The sequence below is a fragment of the Phalacrocorax aristotelis genome, chromosome 7 (genome assembly GCF_949628215.1).
Source record: "Phalacrocorax aristotelis chromosome 7, bGulAri2.1, whole genome shotgun sequence".
Lineage (NCBI taxonomy): Eukaryota > Metazoa > Chordata > Aves > Suliformes > Phalacrocoracidae > Phalacrocorax > Phalacrocorax aristotelis.
In genome coordinates this window covers 24429383-24452352 of record NC_134282.1, presented here as the reverse complement: position 1 = coordinate 24452352, position 22970 = coordinate 24429383, and the positions used below count along the sequence as shown (strand labels likewise).

Genomic DNA, 22970 nt, shown 5'->3' with positions numbered 1-22970 from the left:
AAATACAAAGCAAAACCCCAAAATCCTGATGGCCTGTGCTTACTTAGGAGTCTGCTCCCACCTCCGTTCCCAGAAGTACCACTCCTCTATTCGTGAAATTATAATCTACTCCCTGAACCACTAATAACAAACAAAAAAAAAACCTCCCAAACCCCCACCAGTCAGATTCTTACCTCTCAGCTTTTTGCTAGAACATCTATTGGCTGCACTTCCAGGGGAGACAAGTAGTAATAGCTATCTGCTTGCTTTTAAAAAAAAAAATCCCAAGGTGTTAAGATTAAAAGATGCCACGAAAGTAGTATTATACTGATGTGCCAGTTGTTATAATGACAACCAATAACATTTTGCTCTTGTATAGTCTAGCAAGGCTTCACAAAGGAGGGAAAGGTATTGTCTCAGGGTCTTTTTGTGGCGGAAAGAGGACATAAAAAGAGAATTTGCCAACAATTTGCCTGTGTCTTTTGTGGTTTTTATACAGTTACACACCAACTTACAGCTATTACAATTAATCATTTTATAGCACAGATACAAGGGGAGAAATGTTGTGAAGGAGGTGATGAAAAAGCTTTCTTATTTGCCAGAGAAAAAAGGGAAAGGAAGTAGAGTGAAAACTTTTATTTAGACTAAGAAAGAGAATTAATCTATAAGGCCAGCGCATTTCCTCATCTCTCAGAATTGTCAGGTCTTCCCTGAAATCAAGGCTCTTGCTGTCAGTCTCAGGAACATAGCCAATGGTTTCCCGTGCTTTAATTTGTATTATATATTAAATTCAAGTAAGTACACTCAAAGCAAGCAAAGGCTTCTCCATTTCCTAGGACAGATTCTGCTGCTGGACACTCCTCCCTCCATTCTCGATTCATGCAGTTTCAATTTAATTCCAGAATTACATTAATGAAGAACAGGTCACATGTGTCTCAACGTGGGGTTTTTATTGCCTAACTGGCCAATTCAGCTGAAAATAGCCTCCTCAAAATTTATGTTCTGAAATCTCCTATGACTAAAATATTATGAGACTCAAGTATTGGGTAAAACTCTAAGGCTTTGTATAAATACACCAACACTTGCTATCTAGGGTGAATGACAGATGCATATGCTCTATCTTCTTGCTTTGTTTGGTCACCCAAACAGGTCTTGTATTTAGCGTTGGATGGGACTTACTTCAGAGACAAGTTCTCCTTGGCCAGCCTAGCAATGACCACTCTGACTCAGCCACACACATGCATGTAAAATTAGTAGATGTAAATGACATAGGCCAGATGGGAAATGAAATATGCAAACAAACATAATCACTGTCATGTAAAATAAGTAGATTAGGAAAGAGAAAAGTTACATATATTCAAGCATTGCTCGGTTTGGTTGTGGGTTTTTTCTTCTGCCCTTTTTGCTCCCAAATAGCATGCTTCCAAGCATGCTGCCTGCCTGCTTTGGGAAAATGGGTCCCTGCAGTGCTGGCAATACCAAGGGAATTCTCAAGTATTACCTCCCTCCTTGAATATGTCAGATACCGTGCCAAGTACTTTTAAATCTTGTATACATATAAAGGTGGACTTTTTAGTCTGGCCATCCTTCTGTTAGTTACTTTTACAATACAGCATATACACACAAGCCAAAACAAAACTGTTGCTCATAGTACATTCCCCCTAGAAATGCAGCAGAATCCTACAACATGGTGGGGAGGATTCAGCTCTCTAGCCCAAATGAGAAGATTTTGACATCTCGTCCTTTCTGTTGCTGAAGCGCACCAGCATTCAGCCTCGCTCCATTCCCTGTTAGAATCCTACTAATGGGAAGAGAAATCAGGACTGCTGGAAAATAGTGGGGGAACCTACCTGGTACCACCGGTTTGTTTTCTGTAGTGCTTGTAACCATGGCATCTGAGCAGCGAGAAATACAAAACACACACCTTCAAAAGCGGAAGGGCTTCCACTTCCTGTCCTTCCCCTGAAACAAAAGAGTACCATTTTTTACATGTTTTGTACTTACTGGTTTTGTTTTTAGAGAACATTAATATTAAACTGTTTAGACAAAGTTTTTTTATACATTGCTCTGAATAAAGCCATAGACTGATTCAAGTAGACCAGTTACTTATCTGGGGTTTGGTTTTCAAAGACATCAAAACCTGAAGCATCTGGTCATGTAATTTTGATTTTACTCAGTTTCTAAATGTTACCTTAGAGTTCAGATCTGTACAGAGACTCTGACAATTTGGGAGTGTAGCTTAGCAGAGAAGCCAGGTGAACACAGCCCTTCATGGGCTGTGTTTTGCAGCTGTACCTTCTTTTGCCAAAAGCTCTAAACATTGCTTTTCTCTCTCCTCCTCAATTTTTTTTCTTCTTTTTGTCTAGACACAGGGCAATTCCAACCTTCCCTGTTTTCACAACTTTCTCATTTGTTATGGTCACAGGTCATGGAGGCAACACAGATTTAACCCTATGCCTTCCTTGTGTCTGTGTTTTAACAACTCCCCATCTCCATCCAACTACACTGTTCCTAAAGGTCCAAATATCCATATGACTCAGAAGAGATCTTCATCTCTTTCTCAAATTCTCTCTGACAAGGAATCACTACATCTCAGCAGAGAAAGATAAAATTGTGTTTTGCCATTGATAAAACTATTTTTAAAAAGGTAACGTTAAGTGATTTCAAAGAAGAGGCAGTGCCCTTTGGAACTGCGTTGTTATCTTCTTCCTCCAATTCTTTCACGGATGTCACAAACCAGAGTGCAACAACCCAAATGTTTCCAGAGCAGCAAACTGTCACCTTCTATATATAGCCCAGGTGTCACAGTTCAACCCTAGTCTTATCTAATAGGCTTAGAGGTATGGCAACGCACAATGCTTGGAAGGCTGTGGATACATTTAATTACAGCAATTTACAGTAAATTTTGGCAGTCAGCTTCAAGTCAGTACTACGTGTGTTGATAAAGCATGTGAAGTTTGGGGAAGGCTGTTAGCATCCATACTCCTGGGAAGACTCCTACAGAACAAATAACACGGATTTCTCTCTCTCACACCCTCCTCTTAATTAAAAAACAAATTTTGTATCTGAAAGTTTTAAGTGCCTTCTCTGGAAATGCTTGAATAAGCAAGTTAAACTGTATAAATCAACTAGGTGATAAATACCAACTCCATTTATAGACACTTAAAACACATTAGATCATGCTGCTGAGTCTCCTGGGCCTCATTACTGCTGGCTCATTCAGACACAGGAGGATTTACATTATCCTGGCCAAGATACCCTGGCGTTCTTCTCCATTACTTCAGTTTGTCCCCTCAAAAGGCACTGTAGGCAGCATCACTGTTCAACAACTTCCTGAGCATTTGGACCCTTTGATCTTGTCAAATACAGTCAAGAAAGACTCTACCTGTAAAGCACTGTTGTCAGCGTAATGAGTAGAAGTTAAGACTATAAACTTCACAGGCCTATGAACACTAAATAAGGTGACAAAGGCAGTCATATATCACCTCATCAAACTAATTCTGCCAGTAAGTGAAATCTGTAAAACCATTTACAGTATGCAGTCTGGTTCACCCTTTCTGCTGTGAAATTGATTTAGGACTACAAACGGTTCACTCAGATTGGGATATAGGCACCTTTATTTTGCTAATCTGTAGCTAATAGTCTATCAGACAAACTTTTAAAAAAAGAAAGAAAAACCCAAACAGATTTTCCTCAAAAATACAACACAGAAATCCCTGAAAATTCTATTCCTTAAATTTAAGACTTAAGCATCACCTCATAATGGCAGAGTACATACAAGGAAGGGACCTTAGGTGGACTGGTAGGAGTAATAAAACAGTGCTATGTGTAAAGAGCTTTCATAATCAGTTCTTTGTAGTTGATCTCATTTAAATTCACTGCTTATGTAACATGAGATAATTATTATTAAAAGAGTATTAAATATACTGCCTGAGTACATCCAAAGCTTTCGGAGCCTCCATTCGCAGTAGTTCGGTAACCACCTTTCGTATATGCAAAACTAAAGACAATGGAAGAAGAATTTCTAGTTCTTCACGTTATGTGGGAATCCTTCATTGCTGCCGTGTGATTTCAGCAGTTACAAATTTCAACACCATTCTAAAATATATCTGTTTATATTTGGAGTTGTCTCTGAAGGAGGAGCGGGGGACAACTTCAAGGCAAAAAAGACCAAACAAAAGCCTTCCAGCCTTCAGAAGCGGGTAGGGAGGTGGAGTTTAGAATGAGGTATGCATCTTCCTGGAAATCAGATCTGAACAGAAGGCACTCCTCCCCATCCTCCCCTTCCCTCCAGCCCTGCACAGAGCAGCTGGGACAAAGTCTTCACTATTCACAGGCAGGCAGCAGCTCTTCAGGACACGAAAAAGGAGGGGCTTGTAAAGACAACTGCATATAGACACTGGAAATAACTCCCGATGGCCACATTCTTCACATTGTCACTTCTTTCTGCATGGTGTCACACCATATGCTTTTTTTAAATGCACAAATTGCAATACTTAAGACACTGCTTTGGGCCCCAGGCTGGTAACTGAGTCTCTGTAGGAGGGCCTGAAGGCACAGGCAGAGCAGCCCATGAGCTTGCAGAGCTCAGTTTAAGGGCTGGGGTTGTTATCGACCCTTCCACGCTACTCTGGAGATCATCCTGCAGCCAGAGTGGTTTCGGGTCATTCCTTGATTTTCCATGCTCTGATGCAGACACATATTTTTCTTCAACTCCATTATTTTCCTGGAGAGAGGGTGGTTTGTTGTTTTTTTTTTTGGTTAGCAAATTAAAACCTCATTTAGCCTAAATGGGAAGAGAAACAATTCTAGCAGATAGCTATTACACTGCTCAATAAAAGAGTAAAATAAAGTTCACTTAAATATCGTCTGATACTAAAATATACTGGTTGGTATAGTAAGTTACACGTTCTGTTGCTGCAAGAGAAAAAAAAATGTTATTTTTTCTTATAATTCTGTATTGGTGCAGAGACGAAGTACTTTTGGACTCTAGAAGCAACAGTACCTCTGCATTGCAGCTATTGCCTCTCCTAATGGCTTAGCACAAAGAAGTTGGTCTGCAATCTAACGAATGGTTTTCATCATAAACCTCTGGTTTAACTAAATTTAGAAATTCAACTGAACGATGAAAAAACAGTTTCCCAAAATATAGAAAAACAAGATTTGACAGTATTCAAAATTCAAACTGAAATTTAGGGAAGGTGGGAGAAGTTTATTAACACAAGCACAAGAAAAGCACTGAGCCCTATTTATGTACCGGCTTCAGCCTTTATATGCTCCAGTAATTTCATATATGCTCCCAACAAAACTGCACTTAGAAGCTGGGGAGCTGAAGCAGGAGCACAAGTCACAGCATACAGAACAGAGAGATGATTCAGATTAAATCATTAGTGTAAGTGCCTCTGTATAACCCACATGGCTTTTACCTGGGAAGTTGAAAGAACTGAGTCTGTCTTGCCAGGGCTCTGCAGAACTGAGCCACTCCAGTCCCAGCACTTGTATAAATTGGAGGAGAGGTAAGCACAGGCCACCCAACCCTTCTTCTGCTTCCTGCAGCCAAAATAATTAAAAATTAAAGCCAACTAGAGAAATGCATTTGCTGAATTTATCCAGCACTACCATGACTGGGTTCCTGGGTTTTCTGGTTTCTTTTGTTTCCCCTGTTCAAAAAGGGCCATAGGAGATTTCCAAGGGAGTCAGCTGGTGACACAGAAGAGAAGCAGTAGACCTTACGTTAGACAAACGATAGCCAAATAAATTAAAAAAACCCAAATACAGCCAATACATTTAGACAGAAGTAGAATATTTGAAGTTGACAGCGCAACAGCAACACAAGTGGTTTGTTTTTAGACTATTATAACAATTAAAAGAGGGTAATAAATTCACTGTATTCTTACTGTATTAATACACAGACCATGGAGAGAGAAGTACGCCTTGACAAATCCTAGAATACCAGGAAATTTTAACCCATCCTTATATTTGTCTCCTTCCATGTAGTTAAAACAAATGAAGTGCAAACCACTATGGGCCTCTAAGGCTGATGGCGTAACAGCTCCCCCACCAAGCCATCTACCCCAGCCACAGCAGGTGCTTAAGAACTGTCTCATAATTCATTTCCTCATTCTGTATTACACAGAAATTATTGTACCCACCACTGGAAATGCATCACAGTTATGCCACAGCACCTGCTCATCTTGGTTAACGCAGTGCTGACAACAGGTTGGGGTTTTTTTTCGAGTTACGTTTTTTGTTGTTGTGTTGGGGTTTTGTTTTTAGGGGTTGGTGGGGCGTTGTTTTGTTTTTAAAGGTATAAACACATGGCTTCTGGTGTTACTCACAGGACAAGGGCCTGCCACCTGAACTGCTCCTTTCAGAGTGCCTCAGGACATCGGACCTCTTTCATAATGTGTTCTTCAGCTAAAAAGCATTTTCTTTACTAGTGAATAGCAAGTGTTTTCATACTTTCATATTGTCCACTAAGGCTAAACAGCATTCATGTGCTACCACAGCAGCTTCTTTTTGTCTGCAACTACTAGATATGATCCAGAGCCAGAAATACTGTAGAATGAGACCCCATCACACACCCACTGCTACTGCACATGGCAGCTGATGTACCTCAGATTTTCAGCAGGTGCCAAGAGAAATACCCATGATTAGGAGTTCAGTTGTCCCAGTTTCTACCCAGCCTTACACTACTTCTCCACTTACAAAGCCTGGCAGAAGTTGGGGTTTGCAGGTTTTTTGTTTTGTTTTGTTGTTGTTGTTTTGGTTTGGTCTTGTTTTTTGTTTAAATTGCACCAGTGAAACACACTGGTTTGCAAAGTTAGGGATGGTACACAAGGAGTATAGTAAAAATACTGTCCTCTTCCACAGACCCCAAGAAAAAGGACCTGATGAGCTGTTCATTACCTCGTTCAATAGACCAAATATATTTTCTCAAGCACCTAGCCACTTGTGAGCTACTAAACACTGGAATTTCTGGAAATTACACCTACAAACGTTATTCTCCTTTTAAGTCATCTGTTTGTCACTTTGCCAGAAGACGCAACTCATTTCACCATGTTCTTTGAGTCAGAGGTTTATCGATGCATTAGGTTCTTTCCACCCTTGCTAGAGAGATAAAAGATCAAGGATCTTAATTCTCAAGTAAGGAGAGAATTTTTTTTTCCTCCAAATTTATGACAGCTGTTAAATGGACTAAAATCTGATGCTTTTCAGTCATCCGCTTCCCCTTTCCAAGCGGAAAGTTTACATTCACATTCACTATCATTGGGCCAACAGCTCTTCATTATTAATTTTCTCATCATCTTATTTGAAATGCAAGCCACAGATCTTCCCCTTTACATCAAATATTGTCATAGCAACACAATAGCCCCAAAATACAAGAAGCTCGTAAGAGGAAAAACAGGGGTGGCAAAACTACCAAATATAATCACAGAACACCAGTGACACCTAGGGGCTACTGAGGTGGGAGAAAGTCTCTGACAGACTGTTCCTAACAGTTCTGCAGTGTAAAGCAAGCCATTATCTTTGAGTGCTGACAGAAGGCACATCACCAAGGAGGAGTACATGAATACCCGAAGCCACATTTAACTCTTACTCTTATTACATTTATGATTGCAAAACAATTACCAGAAGCAGAAATAACTGAAACATTAGCTAGTAATTTATTGCATCGGCAGCACTTCAATTCTCCCAGCATTATAGATCAACTATTAAAACTTACATCCAAATTGTAGCACAATACCTTCCCTACTGTGTTGCCACATACCCTGCACATGTGCATGATACTCAGAGCTTTAGTCCTGTAAACTGCTTCAACAATACATCCCTCCTCTGCATGTTTTGCTAAGCAAGGAACCAAGGTGCTATTAGGACAAAAGTGTTTTCAGACTTCACATATACAGAACTGCTCGTGTATTTAGGGTCAATTCAGAAGACTTCAAAGGGACTTGGATGATGTATTGAACAAGCATGCTTTAAAATGCATGTCTCGGCAACAGAGTACCAAACACTACAATTCTACCCTTGGTGTGAAGGCAATTCACCTGTGTGGTGAACTGTTTTGTGGTCCAGAAACACCTTGATTTTGCAGCTCTCAAACATCTGAGTCTCTCATGACCAAAGTAGGGTTTGCACTAGCTTGTTCTGTTAAAAAAAAAAAAAAAAAAAAAACAACAAACCATAAACCCCTCAAAACACTGTCATGGGGAAAGAAAAAAAGAGACCTAATGAGGGTCTCATAACCCGAGTACCTCCTGAACTGGAGGGGCTGTCCAAAGCAGCATCCCACACCCACTAAACTACACCACTGCTCAAAGTGAGAAAATAGAAATCTTCAAGCCTCCCCACTCTCTCCACTCATCACAGTGTAAAACAAGAAATTCAACAGGAAAGTACACTAGCTTGAAGAGTTTCAGCAATCTTCAAAAGAGACAACACTTCACACCATGACACAAGACTAATAATCACCATACAAAGCAAATTCAAGAGGCATAACTGGAATTCTCAACCTCTAAGCTACCAGTATAAAACCACAGACGGCTGCAGGAGAAGAAGTATCCATAGCTGACATTAAAAAAAAAGGCAAAAAGGACATTGTGTCTTCTGGTGGTTTTGAACAACAAACACAGAGAACCCATCTGAATATGCTCTTCCAACCAGTAAATTTGTACATCTTTTCAGAACAACTAGTTAAATACAAAAGATTCAGCCTTCCATTTGACCACCAAACTTACAGGTCAGACCAGCTGGCAACAATTTTACTTCAGGACAGTAAGCCACAACTAACTTCACAGCTTGCAAGTTCTTCAGTTTGAAATACCAGTTCACATACTATCAGTACTGAATATATTTTTGCTTCTTGCATGGAGTAGAAGGCTCAAGGAATAAAAAGGCAACTAAAAATATATCTGTTTTATTTACCAGTTTTCTAAAAAGCAAAGTCATAAAAATTAGTCACAAGTGGCAAAACCAAAATATATTGCACAGTGTACAGAAAACATCGTTGACATGTTGACAAAGTGTCATCACAAATAAATCATCTTACAACAGTTTGGAAAAATTACAGCTTCAGAATCTTATCTATAAATGGAGGCATGTAGATTTAAAGTTACAGGAAAATATTTTAATACCACCCTGTAAATGCAAACACTTTAAGGATGCAAGATTAAGTCCGTAAGTAAGCACATCCACAAAATGCTCTAAATATACTTTTCTCTTCCTTTCACTAAGTTATGGTTACAAGATGGTCATTAAAAATAAAAAAAATAAAAAAGCATGCTAAAGCAAAAAAGTTCAAAGTGGTTGAGAAGTCCCTGAAAATAATTTGTATAATTATGATGCACTCCTTTTACATCAAGCTTTTATTTTTCCCAAACCCTGGTCCAATTAAAACTATTTGTGTTTACATGTAAAAATGGAATATATTTAATATGTTGGTATAGCTGCACTGTTCAATTTATGATTAAAACACTTAATACATGGACTTCAACACCAACATCTTAAAATTTCTCATTCAGTTTATATTTACATATATAAATTTGACCTTGCTAAACTATTAAAGACAGGAATCAGATCTTGCTGGGTAGTGCTTCACACTACATTTCAGATACTTTTTAAATTGTGATTCTACTTGTTTCACAAGTTCACATTCTCTGCTACCTGCAGAACCTGTCTTCAATGCAAATTTCCTCATGACACTGTCCAATTAGTAATTAATTGCTTCACACAAATTTTTTATTCTACTATGCAAATACCAGTCACTTCTGCATGTTTTTGGTGATGTCAGATCTAGCTTCATCCTCTTTGTATGGAGGGAGAAATACTTTATAGAATGAAAATAACTTTACATTTCCGTGAATAAAAATGTTGTCCTAATAAAGGAAATGCTTTCCAAGAAAAATATATTAAGACAAATGTATCAAAATTAATTGAATTTCTGTCTTTCACCCCGAGACCTACAGCTGACATCTAGCAATACTGCACCTAAATGTCCTTTAGCTAACCAATATATTAGAGTGGCTCTTTTGTGTTCTTTTCCCACATCCAACACGCATAAACAGCACAAGAACATAAGTACACATATTCAAGTCAATACAATCTCAGAGGCATTAAAATTAAATCCTTGACAGCAAAGGATTCCAGACGCACTAAGTTTTAGATTATGCAATTCAAATATAGTGAAAGTGAACACTATTCTCAAAATCACTTCTTTTTTTATAAGAACTATCCTCAAATGGCAAGAAATGTTCTAATCCTCTCTTGCCACATACAAGTTTGATGTTTGTTTAGCCGCATGGGAAAAAACTGATGGCCAACCTCTTGACAAAACAAATCAGAAATAAAGGTTAAAGTCATACCAAGCTTTGTCTAACAGTCACTGGGGCATATGCAGTCTCCTCTGTAGTCTTAGTTTATAAAATCTTTAAGCATAAAGATTTCTTGTGTGTAAGTTCTCAGAAATGATGCTTCAGGTAACAAACGGTTCACAGTATTGCAATGTTCATTTAAATAAGAGGCAACAAAGTTGTCAGCACTGATCTATACTTTCTGACACATTCACAGAAGTATTTTAACCCAAGACCATCTTACAAAATTAGTTCAACATTTCTCTTAGACAAAAAAGGTTCCTACATTCAAAACTATAGGAAACAAAGAGGATGGGATCAGCTGCTATGAGAAGGGCAAGTGTGAAGTGATTTGCCTGAAGGTTATTTCTTCTACTCTGCCGGACCACTTCAAATATTAAGAACAATGCTGAAGAGCCACTACGCAAAATGGCTAGAACAATTTATAATGCTGAATCATTACCAAAAGGAGATTTGAAGAACCATATTTATGTAAGGGGATTTTCAGTACTCATTAACCCACTCTACAAAAAACAGCAGGCAATGAAATTTTCCATAGTTCATAAAGAAATACTTGAGGCATAAGTGCAAAATATGAGTCTTTCCTTTTTTAAAGAAAAGCTATACCATCTTTAACAACGTCCTTACTGGGAAGAGATTGCCACCATTTAAAAAGAGATTCATTCACAAATGACTCTTCTAGAGCAAGAAAAACACATTTGTTTTTATGAACTGGATTCATCTTGCTGGATACAAGATTAAAATCTTTATGGATAACTGTAGTTTTGAAGCAGCTTTGAAAACAACAGGCTCAAAGACTATGTTTGTTCTTCACTGACTTGACTCAAGGAAACCAAGTTGTTTTCCCCGCTGTCTTCAATCATTTCATTAAGGTCCATTTCATGGATTTCTTCATCATACGATGTATAAAAATTGCTCTGTATATTGTCCTCACAAAAAATACATTCCTAAAAAAGAAAATTATAAAAACACTTCTAAGTCAATGAAAAATGAAAAACAAAAAAGCTTTTCCAAACAACAGTCCATTTGCATGCAATTCCGGATTCCAAAGGAACCTTTACCTCTGTGTTGTGACTACCAAATATATTCCACTCCCCAACCTTCCCCCACACAATCCTTTTATAACATGTAATAAATCAATGCAAGTACCTGAGAACTCTACTGGCAGCACTTATGTCATAGATCATTTATAATGCTGACATTTTACATGCACTTCCAATCACCTTTTCCTCCATTTGATCGCTAGCCCTGCAGTAATACGTTCATGTCAGTTGCAGTGCTTAAGACACTAGAGCAACTGTACACTTACAAGTTGGAAGCTATGGTATTAACATTGCAGTAACATTAGCATCAGGATTACGATTCCACCGAAACTCTGTTAACACTGACTCTTTAAATACTCATGTGCAAAGAGAGCCTCTGAGTTTGATCATTTACATGCAAAAATGCTACAAATGATGGACAGCTTAGGGAAAAGAATGCAATCAAGTATTTGTATGTGAATGAGTAAGATACACAAACAACATGGTTTTGGTTGGTGGGTGGGGTTTTTTGTTTCTGGTTTTTGTGGGTTGTGGGGTTTTGTCATTAATCCACTTGTAGAATCAAGGCAAGAGATGACAGTGAGAAGTCTGACAGAAAAAAATACAGTGTACTCCCATTGATTTTGTACCTCCTAGAATGCAATGGGCATGAGTTTCTGCACAAAAAATACAAGTTTTTATGTAGTGAGGTTTCTAGCTGTGTTGATAAATGATTTCAAACAGATACACAGAAATTTAGAAACAGGAAGGAAATTTCTTATACTGTATTCACAACTGCTTTGATTTTCTCATTGAAAATAAGACTTATGGTAAATTAAATCACACCAGAAACCACTGCATGGAAGTTTGAATTGATTTTTTCTCTGCATAATTGACCAAGCTTTCATAGCAACGGGGATGGAAGAGTAACATAGGTAGGCAGCCAATAATTCAAGCATTGTTATACATAACTAATGCATTTAAACTTACAGAATTAGCAACGGTTTTTGGTAGTCCACCCTGCTGAATCCATGGATGAACTTCAATAAGCTCTCTTTTTTGTTCTTCTGTAAATTTTGGCTGTAGTTTCTGCATCTGCTTTAATTTTTGCTTATCTTCTTTTAAAACGGTTTCCAAATCTCTAAAATAAAATGTATTTAGAAACTGAGCATCAACAGTTTCTGGCCTTTATGCCTATATAAGGTTACACAGTCAAATACTAATATTTTTGAAGACTATTTTTGTTCTGGAATGTTACGTTTACAAATCTTATTTTGGAAGAAAGTTAAGCGTGGTTATTTCAGCAGCTTTCTGCATTTGCAGACAATGTCAAAGCATCTCTGCTGGCTCATTGTCTTCAAATCCCATCAGTGGGAACATTTTTGTTAGAGCTATTCAGGCAGCACCACTGGCGAAACCACCAAGAACTGCAGTTTCCCTCTGCTGCTGCTACTGTAAGTTCCAAGCTCTCCTTCACTGGGAGGAGAACCCAAAACAGGTGCTGGATGCACATATGAGATACTAAAGCAGAAGCAGCAAGATATGTTTAGGAAGGTCATCAGGAATGGATTAAACTGTAGGACAGAGGGGGAGATTTAGAAAACACTGCTCTATTTCAGCAGCCAAAGTTCTCTCTTCCCCATAATGTTCCACCTTGATTCACTTAAGAAAACTTAAAGAAAAACCCGCACCACAATTTACAAGCGGTATACCTCTATAAAGGATGACAATAGCAAGCAAGTTCCAAGAAACCCAGTACTATTTCTGTTCCTTACAGTGTAACTAAAACCAGGCTGGCTTTACACTTTTCTTAGGCATCATGCTCTGACAGTGAGCTTAACTCTTATCATCACAATATCCTGTTTTATACTGTGTTCTCTTTGGCAGGCTTTGCTACTCTTACAGTCTACTGGAATTCTCATCTATAGATGTCAACCCTTCAGGCTACAAAAACTGAGAAATGCCAAGGTATTTTTAAATATAGGGGAAAAGCATGAAGTTCTTGCAATGTGTTCTCTATTTTTCCCCACCATCATCCCTGTGCTTCTGTATTTTGAAAGCTTGTTTTCCTTCCCTTTCAAAAGGTTTGTCTTTACTGACACTTCCTATTCCTTTCAAAATACCGTTCACTGCTCCCAAGAAATATAAACAATATTAAAAAAAAGTCTGTAGACTTAGACTTGTCACCCTCCTTCCCCCTGTATCTGCTCTTTGCTATTGAAGCAGAGAATTTTTTTCTTTTTTGTAAATAAGTTTGTTTTTTTTTTTATTAGAAGCCTTACAATTTCACCTTCTGCTTCCTTGTCCTATTCGAACGGGAACTTATGGACAAGAATGAACATGTGGAGGTTAACAACCCCAGGAAAAACCAACAGGCAGAGAAAGCAGTGTGCCACTGAATGTAGCATCTCAAGAACGACAGCCAGGGAGTAGAGACTTTCCATGGTACAGATCGTTAGATCTAAGTCTACTTGCCAGGATCTATTAATCATAATGCAAGGATTCTAAGCAGATGGTGACAAATCAGTAACTACAAAACCACTTCAAAAAAAATATACACAGATAATTTCAACTCAGGTAATTGATCTAAAAGTACAGATAAACCTAATCAAATAATTTTTACTTTTTGAGAACTTCTTGGGTAGTATACAAAAGATAAAGAAAGGAAGAATTTTTCTTGACGCTGAGCTAAACATTAAAACCAATTTACTTCTATTGATATAGAGATTAATATGCATCTTTCCTTCTGTACACCCTGCTCCCCCCAACATATACACAACATGGGACTACAACACAGGAATTACCGTGAAGGTATCTGGTAAGTCATCATAACTGTGTCATCTGTGTTTGCCATCAAAAGCCATATAGGATCCTGAAGGACATATTTAATGAAGTGCTCACTTTCTTCCATTTCTGCCTTCATTTTGGTTTTATGATGATTTTCTGAGGAATCAATACTCCCAAAGTACTTGCTGGTATGACTAGTTTCACTACTACCTTTAAAAAGAAATGTAAAGTTTTGTTATAAGTTGTCAAATACATAGATTATCTGAATGCTTTTGAAAACAGAGAACATTAATGTGAACTGAAAGTATAAATACACCACGATTTTATTTCATTCTTTTAAGCAGAAGGAACTTCCACCCCTAAGTAACTGCATCGGTATTTTTAAAACTCAAATTCCCAAGCTAAGTCTCCATTAAATTTCATCAGAATAATTAGCTTACTTTAATTAAAAGCTCTGAAATGAAACAAGTAGTACAGCATTTTCTCTTCATTATTCTATCATACCTACATAATATCTTAATGCCTATTTTACACACTTAAAGTTTCTATACTATAAATCAAGCACAGTAGAAAAAGTTTCATGTTATGTAATTAAAAAAAGAAATAAAGAATAAACTATGTAATGACGATTAAAGAAAAATAAAGATTTTTACATAAAGCACTTTTTGTTCCACGGGTGTTTGCAATACCTCATGCTCCAACTCTTCCAAAATGCTAAGAGAGTACTTGCTGCCAGTGTTACCTGTCCTGCTCCCTGACATGTCACAGCCATTGGATCCAGACCCCAGAGACTCAGCAGCTGCAGATACACCACTCCCTGAAGAAGCTGAACCAGTGCCTGAACATGCATCTTCTTGAAGTAAAATGTCAAGCAGGACACTAGACATGGAGAGTGCATCGCTATTTTGAGCATCCATTGGAGATTCAGCCTAGTGGTAAGAGGGGAGAGGGGAAAAATAAAATTACAAACCAAACCCAAACCACAAGGCTTTTTCATCACTAATCATTTACATTTAGTATTAATCCATTTCACTTGATATTCTAATACATTTATACAGTTATACAAAGACAGACAACCACCAATAACAACCAATCCGAAGACCAGCTGAGGAATAATGAAGTGGACTGATAGGCAGACAAGTGGTCCTTCAAGTAAAACTGAAATATCAATTAATTTTCTCTTAAAAATACATATATATCGTTTAGTGAGGAAGTAGGGAAGCCATCTGCTATTCAGTTTTGACAGCCCTGGACAAGTCATTATTTGCCCAAGCCACCTAAGACATACTAGCACCTGCTCTTAATATAATCTACCTTAAGGACATCTGCATCAACAGTCCATCACTGTTACTACTCTCAATGCATGCTGAGAAGGAAGAAGGTGTTCTCAAATGCAAGCTTCCTAGGCAAGGTAATTTATGTTTTTAAGGGAAAGAGCATTAACCATGTTGATTTCTAACATAAGCAGAACCTCACTGTGAGTCAGTTTGAAGATTAAACATTCGAAGTTAAGGTTGACAGAACTTAACAAAATACATAATAATGAAAAGAACTAGCTTTATCCTTAACACATTCCTGAACAAATGCCTGTAATGTCCTCATTTTCCAGTAAGTGATGAGGAAGTTACGTTTTGAGGTTTCTAAAGAATAGGAACTAACAGTTTGAGGAAATTCAACAGTAACAATTTTGCTGGCAAGTTCTTTTAAGTTTTATTATCAAGCTTCTTTTAATCCAGCAGAGGCATCTCAGAGCACACTGGAAGTTACAGACTGTCACACATGCACTGTTATACCACAACACGTCAGAAGTCCTTACAGAGGTAAGATTTCAGGGATGTTACGTAGTGCACAGAATACATTAGTCCAAGTATAGCACTGGATGCATATATCCCTGAAAATTTCTCCGTAAGTGGCATTTGCACAACTAGCATGATAGAGATTTTTTCTTTTAAATGAAACCCAAATGTATTTGTTCTCAAGATCATGAGATAACAAGCATGTAACAACACAATACGACAAGCTGTTACACTGTATCAATCAAATTTGGAAGTTTCTCTAGAAAAACATAGATATAACAAAATCCGTTTCCCTCTGTTCTCCCTCCATTCATCCCCCTTAAGGACCAATATCAAGAATATTAGATAAAATAAATTATCTGCGAACTAACCAGGGAGGGAAGTTTAACATGGAGACCTGAAAGTTCACCATACTGTAGGGAACAAGCATTTTCACAAGTTTTTCCTTCCTCCTCCTTTATAACTTCTAATGTAGATACATGCTCATGACTCACTGCACAAAGTCATCTGATCAGCTGCTAGCATCAACACTAACAATGTGTTTTGCTGACTACTTACAGTAGTTTAGATCTCAGGTATGCCTAAAGGTAAAAGCCACCCCTTCCAATACCCGCTTTTGTTTTATCAGCAGCGAACCCAAGTTCTACTTGCACCATTAGATGCAAAGACCAATTACAAACCACAGCACAAGAATAACAGGACGGAGGAAGCAGCCAGTCTAAAAGGTTTAGATTGCAACTCCATCCCATCAGTGACTTGCATTTACAAAGATACTCTGCAGTGCCTTTAGAAAACACTAGTATTAGTCTACATATATCTGTCATAGAAACATTTACAGACATATTACTCCACCTGAAGCTTCTATGAGGTTGGTTGTTAAATTGATTTGTCAGATTTGAATGAGCCAGGAAATAAAAAAGTTACCAAACAGCAAAACAAAAAAAAGTTACTATCTGAAAGAAGTAATTCATTTTTCCTTTACTTTGCTTGTTTGTAAACAAAGATACGATTTTATTTAAAATCGGCTTCTTTCAGACCACTTTGAGATGGTTTTCCCCCTCCACACAAATTCATTAACCCAAAACTTTTTGCTAAAAATAGTGCTTGTATTATTTTAAATCTATTTCAGTACTTTTCAATGGCTTATCCATATTCATATTTTAAAAAGTGGAATAAAACTCTTTCAGGATGTATTTCCAAGCTTCCTAGTGCAACTTTAGACAAACAACAACTGGGTGGTTTCAATTTTTAAAGGTTAAGACTTTTCTAATGATTGGATTTCATGCTTTATTCAGTCTGCTGAAGTCTGAATTTATTAATTACAATTGTGAGTTCCATCTCCTGGCATTATATTGACAAGTTACTGTCTATCGTTAAAAAAACAGGTCCCACAAGTGAAAGGATTGAAAACAATGTAGCAGAGACAAGAAAACTGGGAGTGGTGGGGGAAGATCCATTTTAGGCATCTCTACATATTAACAACTTCAGATATGTTCAAGAATGTGAAGACTTGAAAAAAATAATCCCCAAACCCATCAGCATACTTACTGGTAAGGATCCCTTTCTACTACAGTTGTCAGTTGTCATGATTTTGCCTATGGCTCCTTCCTCACTTAAAGCTCCATGTAAACCCACAGGAGCTCCACTTTCAGCAGTTTTTGTAGTTTCTTCTAACTGTAGAAGATTCAGAGGGGAACTACACCTTGACTGGAACAGAGGTGGTGAAGCCTGGTCTTGAGGACCCACTGACTGTGGAGTGCAGGAACGGGATGGCTCATTTCGTGGCTCTGTGACAGGAACCTTTTCACTCTCTGCTGGTGGATTATAATGGAATGGCTCTGTTGGAAAGAACGCCTGTTGTGGGAAAGGGCTGGGTGTAGTGAATGGTGGCTGCGTTGGAAATACTGTCTGTGAAGAGAAAGTGGAATGAGCAGGGAAGTTGGGTTGGCTGTGGTAAAGCGTTTGAGGTAAGTTACTGTTCACCTCTGGGTAGACGTAGTTGGGGAGTACAAGAGCTACTACAGGTGTCATGAGGGGTGCAGAGAACTGGGATGGTTGCATAGGGCAAGTATTTCCAGAGTCTGGCAACTGATTAAGACCAGAGAGTGAAGTCTCAGGAGCTGGTGGTACAGTCCCTGCTGCTGGAAAAACAGGAAGTGGATATGCAGGCATAACAGTGGGGAAAGACATCGCTGAATAGCTCGCTTGTGAAGTGTCTGATGGTGACCAAGCAGTAGTATTTAAACCTTGAAGAGGGAACCGATGGGGGAATTTAGTTCCCGAAGCTGTACTGTCTGAAGACTCTTGTGGTTTAATGCGTTTTGATTTCCTGTTCTTTCCACTTTTCTTCCAAGGCTGATCCATTCCAGAAGTGCCATTTCTTTGTCCACGACTGCCTGGAAAAAAAAAACCAACAAACCAACAACAAACCACATCAGGAAAGATCCTACTTGCAATCTGATGGAACCCTTCCACCATGTCATCCTTAGAAGTTGCTCAAAACCACAGTTCTGGAGTTAGCCTATCCAAATGGAAGCATCTGAGAAGCGATCACAATCACTTTTACATCTAGACAAGAGCTGAGCTAACTAGGCAATGAAAACTATGCTGACACACCACAGAAGAAAAAGAGTAGCAGCGGATCAGTTCAGGCTCCAACGTGTATCACCCAAACAGCACAAAGCTGCAAAACTGTGGCTCCCAAAGGGGCAAAAGTTTTAATTACTCCAGCAATTACAATGAAAGCAGTCTGGGACAAGACAGAAAGCATTTCTAGAGAGTTACGGTCATGCAGGTCCATAACTGAAAAGGTGAGGAGAAAAGTAAAAAAAAAAAAAAAAAGGCAGGAGAGAAAGTACATATATATATATATATATATATATAAAATAATTTCCTGAGGGGAAAAAAGCATGCTACCTTTAGAACCTTATTTTAGGAGAAGTCTGCACCAAGTGACTCTTCCCTAGGTGAAGGCTATGAGTTTATCTGAATACAGATATGAGGAAATGCATAAAGTATCTTCTGGCACTAAAAGCTGCTCAAACTTAGTTTGTCTAAAGCTTATTTAGGTAGGCTGAACATTTATTGAATATAAAGAATGCAAGGGGATTAAAGAGTTCCAGAACAGGTTTTCGTAAATCAAGGACCTGCATAACTATTTAAATAAAAAATGAAAGACAAGAATCTGCAAAAAAATGCTTAGCAGTGCCTGACTTCTGTTGCAAGTCAACTGAGAACTGAAACTGGAACAAAGTCTGATAAGTATCAAGCACATCTGAAAATGCCATCCAGAGTTCCTAGTCCTAATAAACAAAACAATCTCACTATTATGGCTAGTCTATGCCATTTCCATCCCACTGATAACATTATTAACTTAAAGACAACCAAACAATTATCAGATTGTTTCACTGATTATACAATAGTGGAACAGGGGAAACTGGATGTAAAGCAAAAGACCACAAAACTGAAAAAAGAGACTGAAAGACAGAAGGAAAAGCAAAGCAAGGGAATACAAGCATAGGTACAGTAAAACAAACATGCTAAAGCATGTTTTTTGTCCCTGGAAAGTAGATGCATGACAATAGTACAGAGAACAGATAAAATTCAAAACAGTAGTTACTAAAGTCAGTTATTACATTACAAGCTATATTCAACTCTCAATCTTCAAGCAAGACTTATCAGAAATAACTTTTCTGTGGACTTTAAAAATAGCATGTAACCGTCACTATTCACAGTGGCCCCACAATACAGCTAAAAATGGAAGTGTCCTCTCTACAGGATTTACTTCCTACATAAATGCAAGTTTTATCACAAAAACTATTGACATACCACGTTCACCAGGCCGTCCTTTTGGTTTATCTTGTAAGTAGTAATTGCAGTGGGATTGAAAAATATTAAATCTCTTGATTTCTTTAAACTTATTCAAAAAGCTCTGCTCCTCTTTTTGCGTATGCACTGCAAGGACTTCCTTTGTAAGTCCCAGTTTTTTAAATGGCTCCTTTTCTTGATTTACATGTGCAGAGCTGGATGGAGGGACAAGAAGTTGGCCATCTAAGAGTTCTGCTCCACTTGTACCATCTTCTATCATTTCTACAGAAATAGGAGGAAAGAAATAAACCAAGGTGAAGAAAAAAAAAGCTCTGTATATGCATTTTTAAACTGTTACAACTCTGTAATAATTTTGCCATAAGTTTAAGATACAAATTCTGTCCCTATTTATTCCATTTCCATAGGAACGTTTTAGCTGTAAGAAAATGTAAGTCACAAGCAGACGCTAACAGCTGTTCACATGTCTGAAGTTTAAACTTGCTAGCAATCACCATTTTGGAGAAAATTTATTAGCAAAAATCATACCTAATTCAGGTTGTGTTTTTTTGTCTCCAACATGAACAATGGTGCTACTGTAGCTGCACTGACTTGTGAGAGACACAACACTTTCAGGCTTGCCAGGTAAAGCCAAAGATGTTAAATGAGCACCAACCACTGGGGGACCGTTTGATTTACCAGACGCCTTCAACACAGCAGAATCTATGAAAAGAAATAAAGTTTAATTTACTGAACATAAACAAGAGTGAATACAAGTTACATGCTGCTAGGGTTGCAAAACAGTAGAGGCTAAACTGTGCTTGACAAGACACAGAATGAACATTTTACTTTATGCATTCCACCAAGGTGGTTTTTAGAATAGAACTACTTCTGAGCAACCAAATCCAATCCTCTACTTTCACATACAGCCAAACCAAACCTTTTCATTTAAGAACTTTTTGCTCTTTTCCTGGTCTTCACTCTCCTTTCACGGCATAATTTTGGAAGAAAGTTTCTAGCCTCTTCCAGCCTAAGTCCCACCCAGCTCCCTATATGTTGTATGTTAATCTCTGTCCTTTGCTGGTTATCTTAACAGCTTTGCTCTGAGAATCCACCTATTAAAATTTTCTCACCTGAATGCTATGCACAATAATCCAGCAGAAGTCATACCAATGCTTCATAAACCAGCATTAAAACTTTCCTTCTCTAGTAGGAATAGTTGCCATAACACATATTTAAGACCTACAGTTTGCCTCTTCCCTAACTAGATTATGCTTTGTCATACAACATCATTCTCAGTCATCAGCGCACCAAAAAGCTAGTGAACCCACATCTTCTCCTGTCAGCTAGAACTGCATAGACTCCAAATAGCAGCAGAAATTGTTTTCCTAATTGCATGATGCTAGATCCACCGTTTCTTCCTCTCTAGTTCTCAAAGCATTTCAATTCCTTCTACAGGACACTTTTTTCCTATGTATACTGACACCTTCCAATTTGATTTTAAAAGCTACATTAGAACTTCTTTTTGAAGCTCATCAAAAGGAAATATAGATAAGATTATTCCCCAAGATCAATTTTTGAGAAACTCCACTAGACAATTCCCCCTCAGCCTCATATAATGACAAGGTTGAATCAGCAAGTATGTCATTTATGTATAGTTCTTCACCAATCTTATAATTCTTATACTAGCTAACAGTTATATTCTTCACTTCAGTTCCCCATTCAGACAGGGTCTATATCAAACACTATACTTAAGTCCTAAAAAATTAAGTTAATGTTTGTGCCTGCAGCAAACTTTTTGGATAGCTCGGTACATATCTACCTATATATGTATGTACGTATGTATGTATAAACACACACATATATATATACACACACATATAATCCCCAGTAATTCCCATCTTATTTTCATGGCTGGACATTCGTTTCAAATGGGTTCTTGTGCTTCACACAATACAGAGCAGTGCAATGTTGCATTTTACCCTCTCTTCTTTTTTCTTTTTCATGTCCACAAGGAAGAAATAGTGTAATATACATATTTTCGTTGCAGTTAACTGCCAGGTTCTTCAGCTGGTTGTTCTTACAAGTCCCAACTGTGAAACAAACTTCTTACATTTGATAATGATTCAAGTCCTAAAGCTCAAAATCCTGCTGTACTTTGTACAGTATAAATAAGCTTATTGCACGTACAATCCACATATTCAATCAACTACTCAGTATTTTGACAGTAGTGAAGATTTTAATGATAAAAGTTAATCAACAACATCTGACACTGAGAAAAGGCTATGAGGTCATGCGTCAGCTACACTTGTCATTCTGCAAAGAAGTAACATCCAACTGGCTGCTAGCAAAAATCAATCAAGAAAGAGCTTTGATGTAGAGATACCTCCCAAGGGCTGTATAGCATTATCAGCTGGTTTTTGTTCATGGACTCCAGAACTGAGTGATGCAACACTTGATGAAGGTTCACATTTTCTTTTTGCTGTACCAGGCACATTACAACTCTCCAAATACCTAAAATACAATGGTTTAACAATATTAGATATGCAAGTCTTAAGTCTAGAGGTCAAGAGTAATTTACACACTGGTTGCTTACCTGATGACACTGTCCAAACAGCTAATCTGTTGATAAGAATATACAGGTTGTTCTTTCCAAGCCAACTCTTCAGTAGTCACATTTTTAGGAGCAGCTGTTACTGCAGTATCCTTTCCCACTACATCTTTCACCTGACCACCAGGACCATTTTGTTTTTCTGTGAAAAGAGATACTGCTACTATGCAATTATGCCATTAAATCCTTGCCAATTCCCCTAAAAGTAACAGTGAAAGTTCCTATTTATCCACATTTCTTAACAGGTCACAAGTTAACCACTGTAAAGCAAGGAAGAGGTTTGCACGCTAACAGATGAATATTGTCTAAATATTTTCCTGTCTTATAGACTCTTGGAGGTGTGAAGTTTAGTTAGGCTGATGCATATCAATCCAAAGGGATATTACGGCTATCAGAGGATAGATATCATTAGAGTTGAAACGCACTGAGTATGAGGACAGGTACAGTGCCTATGAGTTATAATAAATTATTAGAAGAATAACCTATTAATGTATGCAGAATTTGAGTCTTATTAGTAAGATTTTAATTTGTCAGCTTAAAAATTCCTGAGGTTACAACACAAACAGGAAAGACAACAACATTTTCCTCCACCTAACAGAAA

General features: G+C 37.8%; 1 protein-coding gene across 25 annotated transcripts in view; it reads right to left on the bottom strand.

Annotated features, from left to right (window-relative positions):
* Nucleotides 1–8880: 8880 nt before the first annotated feature.
* PER2 (period circadian regulator 2) overlaps nucleotides 8881–22970 on the bottom strand; it is a 52998-nt gene continuing 38908 nt past the window's right edge. For 16 of the 25 annotated variants that reach the window (XM_075099301.1, XM_075099303.1, XM_075099296.1 and 13 more), the window contains 9 exons: nucleotides 22355–22526; nucleotides 22145–22272; nucleotides 20308–20481; nucleotides 19783–20043; nucleotides 17503–18350; nucleotides 14901–15087; nucleotides 14176–14368; nucleotides 12362–12512; nucleotides 8881–11296 (listed from right to left, as the gene is read on the bottom strand). In XM_075099301.1, the coding sequence (XP_074955402.1) occupies nucleotides 11147–11296; nucleotides 12362–12512; nucleotides 14176–14368; nucleotides 14901–15087; nucleotides 17503–18350; nucleotides 19783–20043; nucleotides 20308–20481; nucleotides 22145–22272; nucleotides 22355–22526 (2264 nt within the window). In that variant the 3' untranslated portion in view covers nucleotides 8881–11146. The remainder of the gene's footprint in view (nucleotides 11297–12361; nucleotides 12513–14175; nucleotides 14369–14900; nucleotides 15088–17502; nucleotides 18351–19782; nucleotides 20044–20307; nucleotides 20482–22144; nucleotides 22273–22354; nucleotides 22527–22970) is intronic. The other 9 variants (XM_075099294.1, XM_075099304.1, XM_075099289.1 and 6 more) reach the window with 1 other exon arrangement.